Source organism: Egretta garzetta, unplaced genomic scaffold (genome assembly GCF_000687185.1).
Source record: "Egretta garzetta isolate BGI_Z169 unplaced genomic scaffold, ASM68718v1 scaffold152, whole genome shotgun sequence".
In the NCBI taxonomy this organism is placed as follows: Eukaryota; Metazoa; Chordata; class Aves; order Pelecaniformes; family Ardeidae; genus Egretta; species Egretta garzetta.
In genome coordinates, this window is record NW_009259037.1 from 1,548,069 (window position 1) to 1,557,752 (window position 9,684).

At 42.1% G+C, this 9,684-nt stretch overlaps 1 protein-coding gene across 1 annotated transcript in view; it reads right to left on the reverse strand.

Annotated features, from left to right (window-relative positions):
- The window catches only part of DOCK1 (dedicator of cytokinesis 1), a 316,870-nt gene that overhangs the window by 44,545 nt on the left and 262,641 nt on the right, over positions 1-9,684 (reverse strand). Inside the window, exons 39-40 of the mRNA XM_035890418.1 lie at positions 3,816-3,905; positions 1,127-1,231 (exon numbers count right to left, since the gene is read on the reverse strand). Coding sequence (XP_035746311.1) covers positions 1,127-1,231; positions 3,816-3,905 — 195 coding nt within the window. The remainder of the gene's footprint in view (positions 1-1,126; positions 1,232-3,815; positions 3,906-9,684) is intronic.

Sequence of the window (9,684 nt, forward strand, 5' to 3'; positions counted from 1 at the left end):
TATTTTAATACTCCAAGAAAATCAGCTGACCACAACTAACCTGACAAAGCCAGCTTAAACAGCATTCACCGGGTTTACCCAGAGAGCTGGGCTTCAGCATAGGCTTGGGCTTGCTCCTGGTATTTATTATGGCATAATCTGAGAGAGTTAAGACGGAATTACTCAGTTACAACCAGGAACTAATCTCCTAAACACGTATTTCTGAAAGAAAACGTACTATCAGCCCCTGGCCAGAGACTGAATCTCTCAGAGTCTCCTGGACCCAGAGAATAATCTGAGAATAAGAATAATAATAATCTCATTCTTCTGCCTCTTGAAGTGCCTTCACCCACTGTAACTCTTCCACAGGGGTTTAGAGGGAGTCTCTTTCCAAACTGTAAATCCTCAGCTCTTTAGATAGAGCAGAGCATCCAAATAGCTAACAGGTTATTTCCATGTCACTGGCTGGCAAGTGCCAGAGCATGACGATACAGATGCAATGCAGATGTGCTAAATCCCCACCCTTCTTTAGCCACTAATTCAACTCCATAACAATCCTGGTATCAGTGGAAAAAAAATCTAAAATGTTACTGGACTTATGTTACCAGCATCAAGCAAGTGCCGTGTGTTTTAAATTGGCACATGACTCATGAAAATCAACAATAAAAAAAATCACTTTTAAAGGTATTGCACACCTCTCTCATATTCAACTTCATTTCAGTGACTATGCTGGAAAGGACACTCACATGAAAACACGGTCACATACAAAAGGCTTCTCTATCATACTCATATATATTATATATATATATATACACACACACACACACCTGTCAGGCAAAAATGTCACCATTTCAGATGGTGCTGGTTATTACCCCCATTTACGAATTGGGTGGTACATCTTCATTTTTAGTGATACCCTGAAGAAGTATAAAGTATTGGCTATGTTTGAAGACAGAGCTTCTCTACTAAAATTCAACTATTCCATATTGGAAACTGGAAAGGAAAAAACGAATGTTTGTCTTCTATACCTAAACTCCAACCATTGGTGTTAGGTAGATTGTAAAGAACACAAACAATAATGTACTTTCTCCACAACTGAGGGGAATTTCCAAAGCAAGAAACCTTGCTGTCGTCTGTGGACGCTTACCCTTATGAACGTTGGAAATCCCTGGCCGTAGTATCCAACAGCAAAGTAGTCTGGTTTTGGTCTTATCACTTTCACGATGTTTTCATAGAACTGGGCTTGTTTTCTCTGCAAAATAAACAGAAGGAACTTTAATGACCTAAACTTTAAGGAGATTCCCTATCCTTGAGATCTAGATCTCTTTTATTTATATCTCCAACTTAAAGACGTAAACATTCCTCACTCGCCCCTTTTTCTTCACCTATCAGATATACGCCAGTAGTTTGAAATACTAGACTCTCTAGCTGTTGTTTTTATGCTCATTTTGGTGAACCTCGCTATTCCCTATCTGGCATGGAGATTTTGATGAAGGTCAAGAATTTGCAAGGCAGCCTGAATTCCTGGTTGCGACACTGCCGACGCCAAAACACTGGAACGATGAAGCACGTACTGCTAAAGCCAGCTCGTCTCGATGGTGCTGACTTCTTGATTTTCAGCTGTTACATTTCATTACATTTTTCCACTTCTGCTTTTCCGTATTTACAACTATTTATTTGCATATGGAAAGCACGCAGTTGAGAACTGCAGAAAAATACAACTTTTGGAATAAATACACGCATGTCAGACGCCATCTGGTTTTGAAGCGGAATCCTTCTTTATCTCAAATGATGAAATAATAACAAATGTGCAGCTTCAGACAATCTGTTCATTAACTTATTTTTAGTCTATTACTTTCTGTAAGAGAATGAATCCTGATTTGGGGGGAGGTTTATTACTGCTCCCATATGACAGATAACGCTAAATGGCAAGAAGTCTACAAAGACCCAGATCTGCCGTGTATTTCTCAGTTCACCCGTAGCAAAACTACTTTGTCATCTGTGAATTTTCTTAAGTGTCTAATATTTAATATAGCTTGAACAAAAGAGACAATAGGGAAAACAAAAAGAAACAAAAAACTTTTAAATTTTATTGGGGGGGAAGAGCTAGCGTGCCAATGCTATTCAGCAGCAGCAGTAAGAAAAGTCGATGGGGTATGCGGGACCCGACTTGTACTGGAGCATGAATTTTGATCTTTGCCGTATTAAGGACAAATGCCCAATGCACTGATAGTTTTTGTGACATCTCTCTCTGCTTCTTCTGTCTGATAAAGAGCAGGTAAACTCAGTTGTTTGACCTGAGAATTGGAAGGCTTGGGTTTCCCCTATTAGAAGAGGGAGAAACCCCATTCCCATATGCAGATGTACCGTTCCTGGTTTATACCACTGCCTCTCCAGGAATTATGTCACCTAATGTAACCAATGACATACTTACTGTGCGAAATGGGGAAAAAATGCATAACTCAGCATTATTGGCCATCAGCTACAATGTACAAAGTGCGAATTCAGCCTTCTCCTCCAAAAATGGATACAGTATGATAAGGAGAGTGGTTGCCTCCATGACAAAAGTTGTTCATGTTCCCATGTGCAAGCATTAAGGAGACGGAAAATTGAAAATAAGAGACTCTGAGAGCAGCTACCCACTGGTGAATAATCATATCTGACACACGAGAATCATTTCTAGCCGAGGAACAATTATCAGATTCCTTTTATATTGAAATGAAGAATTTTCTCTATTGAACGCAGCCCTACTGGCAGCGGTGCGGGCAGCAGGCCAGGAAGACTCTTCTGGCACACGACAGCACCTGAGAAATGCTCTATGGATACATCCCTTACCTCCTGCAGTACAAGGCAACATGAAACCAGGCTCCAGATTTACCAGGCAAACCAATATAATTGTTCTGTCACTAAAAACGGTTAAAATGCCATAAAAGGAGTACCTTCAAAAAGGGATATAAACTCAGCTCTAGAGAGCTGGAGGACAGAACCATGGACAAAACCAAGAAGATGATGTAAAGGAATGAAGAAACTGTAGAATTGAGAGGAGTGGTATTTATCTTTATTCTTTCCTCCCCAAGGAAGGAGATTCTGGGGAGATGGGGATGGAGATGCTTCTGGGGAGACGGCTCCTAGCCATCCCCAAACTGAACGTTGGTGTCAGCAGAAAAAGAGGGTGCAACGACACCATATGAATGCCCAGTTCTGACAGACTGGGATAAAGCAGATAAACAATTCAAAGAAATTAAGGACGACATACTCCAGTGAGTGCAAAGGGGAAACGTATCAAAAACCTGGAAGTCAAGAATTTTCAAACCCAAACTGGAATCACGTCCCAACTCCTGTGAAAAAGGAAGTCAGGAGGGACAGTGACAGTTGCCATTTATCTCTTTGGAGAAGAGCAGGAGAAAAAAAAAAATGGTGCAGGCATAATGAATGGGTAATGTCAGGGCAAAAATAACTGACTCTAGACATGAATGCCTGGGGATTATTCATACCTAAAAAAAGAAACGTGAATATGGAAAGACACTTGAAAGAGAATGGGGATTTTTTTTCATGTTCCCATTTATATTTAAATTCCAAATTTCCTTTTATACCCCAAATAAATCAGCTTAACATTACCGAAATATTTTTCTTTCAGCTAAAAAAAAAAAAAGTCAGTCTTTTTCAGGCACTCCAGTGGTAGCCAGTTAATCAACATTTGTCCAACAAAGCCAAAGTGGGCATCTATTTCTGCTTTCTACTGTCATAAGAGAGGTTTTCAATATCATTTGAAAAGCTTAGAAATAAAATTTCTGAAAAACTTGTTGCAGTGTCTATGTCATTAAAAAAAAACCTACCAGCAGTTCACTGAGTTGTTCATAATCAAACATTTCATTTTCATACTGTTCTGCAAGTTCTTTACCCAAGGCAATGGCCTCTTCCCACATCTGTTGGGGAAAAAAAATAAAAAAATCACAAACCACCAATAAAAAACCTGAATTACATACCTTGGTTAAACAACAACATTGGAAGAAAATAAATCTTAATAAAACACAACAAAATGCATTGTGTCACATGCCTGAAAACACCGTGCATCTGATGTGCCAAATAGCTGTGGCAGCTTTACCCACATGTCTCTATTTGATGCAAATCAAGTAAAATGATCAAATTGCTTCAGAAATAAAATGATTCCTGCTAGACCAACTAGATAACCAGTAATGCATAAACACGGCCTGCCCACAAAGAAACCCAGAACCTAGGACTTTGGATAAACGCTGTTGATTGATTACAGTTCATAATCGCCTCTCCCTCCCTCTAATATCTATAATCTATATTAGGACAGGCAATTTGCAGACATTGCTTTGCACAAATATTCATTACATTTCCATCGGTTCTTTTTTCCTCTCTTGTTCTTCAACCATGAAATTCAGCAGCCGTCTCAACTGACCCAAAGAAATTTAACAATATCCTTCAGCTCTTCAGAATCCAACAGTTTTAATGAGGAGCATCAAGAATGTTTTTAAATGTGTATTTTTAATTTTTTTCTACTTTACACATAAAGAACCACTCAAACTCAAAAATATGCTTAAATTAGCACACCAGGGTATCTAAGCTCAAACTTGATGATGTGCCTCTGCTGCTGAAATTTGGCTGGAACTTCTGACCTCACTTTATTAAAAAAGTGAGATCTGGAATGAGTTAGAAATCCATTTGGTTCGTATTACCCTTCATCTTAAATTTTAAATCCCCTGTCCACACCACCTAATCCTCCTCTTGGCATCAGGCCACATGTTCCTTGCCCCAATGAAATACTGAGATGGCTGCACCTCCAAAGAGCAGTTGGATGAAGGAGGGCTGAGGAAAAGGGCTGAACACATCTTTCCCCATCGCTCCCCAAAGACATCCACCTTTGGGAACGAAAAGTTTGAGATGAAGCACCACACCTTCCAAAGATGGGGAAAGAGAAGGGGAACGGCGCTCCTGGGGAAGCCTTCACGCACACAACCGATTCCTGCAACCATCCCCTACAGACCCCTCGATCCCACCTGCTTTAACGCACTGCGTAAATAAGAAATATTTTACCCCTCAAGACCCCCCGAAAACCAAAAGCCCCCCCAAACCACACAAATGAAATCCCACCACTCAAAGCCCAACATCAATGTTGGGTGAACCTCATTTGCTTTTTGATCTGTGAGTTGAAATCACATTTCTTAGTATTTCAGGAAAAATTGGGAAAAAACCCAAGACTTTTAAGAAAATCTCTAATTCTAGATGCTGATTTAAAATTAAGAGTAAAACATGAAGGGTTCATACGACCGTCAGTATGACTGAGACTGCTGCCAGCACTGGTGGAGGAGTCAGGCAGGGCACAACGACCTGTGATTTAGTGGCACAAACACCAGACTGGGACCTAGAATCTCTTTTTTTTTTTCCCCTAGGAATTGGCAATTTGGAGCCCAGCCAGGCTGAATATTCAGTAAGCCTTCCCCCATGTGTAACATGCCCCACCACAAAAGCAAGACGTGGAGCGGGTCCCACCAGTTCGTGCTCTGTTCCTGTTCCTCCCTTGGAAATGAGGAGCCCGTTTTCAAGCGGAGGGGACCTGTCGCGAAAACCCAAGGAGGGACTGAAAGATTGTCCTGGCAGACTGAGAGAGGAGGGATGGAAAGAAGCAGCCTGAAGAGGCAAAGAGCTGGTGGAGGAGATGCAGAAAGAAAAACACTTATAGGAGACCGCAGGGAGAAAGGACAGAGATTTATGCTCTCGAAATAAGGGAGTGAAGTAGAGAGAAAATATGGGCCAGAACCTACGCTGGTACGGCTAGGCAAGGGAAATGGAGCTTTTGAGTCCTAAAGAAAACAAATGGGGAGATGCTTGGGCAATCAGAGGCTGAGCGGTGACCTAAGTTGAGACAGAAAAGTGACGGATGCTCACGAGGGGTAGAGCCTGGTACCTACATTAACTTCTCTGTACGGCTCCATGTGATGTTCAACCCCTTCTCTTGATTTTTTCCAATTTCTACAACAGGGTTCGTAGTATTATTTATCTAGGGAAGAGGACTGGAACGAGCAGGAGTTACCTCATGTTTGCAAAGTGCCGTGAAGATGAAAAACGCATCGGAACGACTAATTACAATCACTGTAATAAGGGCTCACGTCTGCAGATAATCACAAGGCAGTTTCCACACTCTGCAATGCAATTTTTGCAAATGGAAGGATCTGAATGTTTTTATCTGCATTATATATCTAATCTAGAACAATGATACGGAGCATATTTTTTATTTCTAAACAAAAATTAACATGAGTTTAATAATGAAGGCATATTTGCAGAAAATGGAGGACATTTTCACAGACCAGGCTGAGTTAATTTTCACTCAGAAAAGCAATCCACTACCAATTTATAGAAACTAAACTAATATTCAGTTGTTTGGTAAGTCAGCAAGTGAAACCTTTCAAAATCACTTAACCTTTCTTCATTTTGACTGCCACTTTCTTTTTAACTTCAGTCATCCATAACTTCTTCCGCACATTCTCATTTCAAAGAAAATGGTGCTACTGTAATTTTGCTCCAGATTTAACCAGTCCCTCTCCAAACCCAAAGCACTTCTACTCTCTTTTCCGCTGTGAAAATATTTATAGATGATCTCAGGCAAACAGCTTTGGAGCTGAACAAGATCAGAAATAAATGGAAGCCTAAATAATTTTAGATTTGCGTTGACACTGTAAACAAACTCGTTCAGTGCTTCCACTGAATCCCGAATAAGCACAGACATTGCGACGCGGTTCCAAAGCGCGTCTGGCAACTGAAGGCACCAGCTGGGTACTAAGGCTGTGCGCTACTTAACGCAAACTAATTACACCTGGCCGTTACGAGGCGGGGGATTCTGGATTAGCAACAGGAGAGGAGGGGAGGCGAGGAGCCGAGGGGGCTGAAACACCGTGTTGGTATCACGCAGCGCGAGTGCCACCATCCCACCGTGGCTTCGCAGCCCGTCCCGGACTGTCACTGTCCCCTATACCGCTGCGACACCCAGGAGCCCACCCAAACCAGACCTGCGCTGTCGAAGGCACTGCGTAAATGCCTGTAGGTAGCACAAGTGATGACTTTGGCAGAATTAAATCTTTTTGGTGACTATTTTCCCCCCTTCCCATCCTCATCAATTGAGACTGTAAACCCTCCGGAGCGGAGGCAGCGTTTCCATTGCGCCTCCCTCAGCCTGATCAAACCCTCTAGGTGATACTGAATATAAACATTAATAATGAATTTTATAAATGTTTTGGAGCCTAAAAAATGAGTCCTCAAATTAATTACAGTATAGATTTAGTCCATCTCCAACATATGTGCAGTAATTGCACAGTCCTAGCATTCTTCCATTCCAATATCCATTCCCTTATCTGTAAGTGGAGATGAACAGGAAAAAAACAGATATCAGGAACATTTGTTTCTGGCTTAAATTACTGGAATTGCTTTAAAAACTCTTTAAAAGTTAGTTTACAAGCTATACCACCCATATTTTGTCACGTTATATGTAATGGAACACTTTCAGGCATAGGTAAGAGATAAACTTACTCTTTTTCTATCATACTGCAAATTCAGGACACAAGTGCCTCACCATGGGAAAAGGTTCCTTCCATTTTTGCCATCCTCTAATCTGGCCCCTTTCCAGCCAAGGGATCGGTCTTAGAGAAAAGCACCTACTTTTTTTGTTGCTACTACCTCTTAAAACCCCCACTCCACTCCAGAATCTCTATTTTGAAATCCAATTGTCTGGTTCAATCCTCCGAAGGAACACCAAGAACTTGTATTAGAAGACTCAATTTGTAAAATGTCAAGTGCCCTGAACTCCAGCGGTCCATGAGTCCATTAACCACCCGGCTTTTTCCTCGGCCGTTTGTGCAGCTGGACCACAACCCCTGGAACGTTCCCCAAAAACAAACCCAAAGCTGATAATTTTTCCAACATCGGAACAGAAGCAGGAACCGCACGGTTAAAATCCCTTGCACGACCCTCTGAAAAATTTACTACAGAGCAAATTTATTCAGGTGAGGGCAGCCTGGCTGTGGCAAAGGATCCTGATAAATGAAATCTATGTTCTTGAAGGTCAATAACTCTCCATCTGCTGCCTCACAGATTTCCTCCTTGGAAGGTTTGCCCAGGCCAGGGCAGGTCTTCTGGAGGAATGAGCTGTACGGGGAGCTACTACACAGGATTTGTACGATGTACAATTCATTAATGCAAGCAACAATTTATCTGGAGAGCGTACCAGCAAGAGAGGTTGGCGATAGTGGAAGGAAAATACTTTCACACTGAAGGCGTAAGAAAAATGTGTATAGCCTAAATTTAGTTAGGTAGACACGAGCTGCAAACGGTTAGGGCAAAGACTTTGAGGATGCCAAGAAGATGTCTTTAGGGAAAACCCAGCGATTTAATTTATTTTTGCAGCTGGGTTGCTTGTTGCCCAGAAAGAACTGCAGCATCCGATTTAGTCTTTGAGGCTCTTTAATAGCCACATAGGAGGACGTTAGGATATTTCTTAGCTCCTGCCGAGTTAATGGTCAGTAAAACTGAAATAATCCAGGATAAGAACATTATCGTGCAGTATTCTGATATATGGGGGACACTGCAAGCTGTTTAAATTTCAGATAGCGTTAATTAACTATGATGTAAGCTCAATATTTTAAATAAAATATTAAAACACAGTCTTTCTCTATTGCTAGTATTGCATTCAAGATGTGTAAGATACAGCCACGGTTGGAAACCCTTTCAAACAACTTGCTGTATTCATTTGGAACATGGTCAAACACCGTATCCTTCCTCTGAAGACTTCACTGTGTCCTTCACAGCTCTCAGGACGGGCTTACGATCTGACATGCGATACGAGCTGGACACGAGCCCCGCGCTCATTTTTGGCAGACAGGTGAATTTTACCACTAGCTTGTTAGATGGAAGAAAAACCCATTTGATGCCATCCCACGAGCCGGCAAAAAGACATATTAAGCCAAAGCATGGCATTTGCTGTGTAGTTTCAAACATTTTGTGGTTTGTGGCTCCAGTCAAAGAGTAAAAGCTTTCTTTGGGGGTGGGGGGGAGGAGAAGGGGAAGGAAGGAGGAGCAGAAATAAAGGAGCAGCGTGCATTTATTTACTTTTTCTCCCCCTGGGACCAGCGCTTTCAATTTATGAAGGAGCAGTGGAAAACATGTACTGATTTATAGACTGCGGCATCCACTGGCAAACCTGAAACACGTTGCTGTTTGTACATTTTACTGTGCAGGAATAAGAATGCTGCTGCTTCCTTTATGGCTCCAGAGACCACACAAGCCTGTTCAAAAATAATCTCTTATCTTTGTTGATGGCACCAACTATTTCTTGGCTTCAGTAGTTCATTAGTATTGATTGAACACTGAACCAGTACAGGCTGGGGGCTGACCTGCTGGAAAGCAGCTCTGCCGAGAGGGACCTGGCAGTCCTGGTGGATGACAAGCTGACCATGAGCCAGCAGTGAGCCCTTCTTGCCAAGAAAGCCAGTGGCATCCTGGGGTGCATGAAGAGGAGTGTGGCCAGCAGGTCAAGGGAGGTTGTCCTCCCCCTCTACTCTGCCCTGGTGAGACCCATCTGGAGCACTGGGTCCAGTTCTGGGCTCCCCAGTTCAAGAAGGATGAGGAACTCCTAGAGAGAGTCCAGAGGAGGGCTACCAAGCTGATGAGGGGACTGGGGCATCTCCCCTA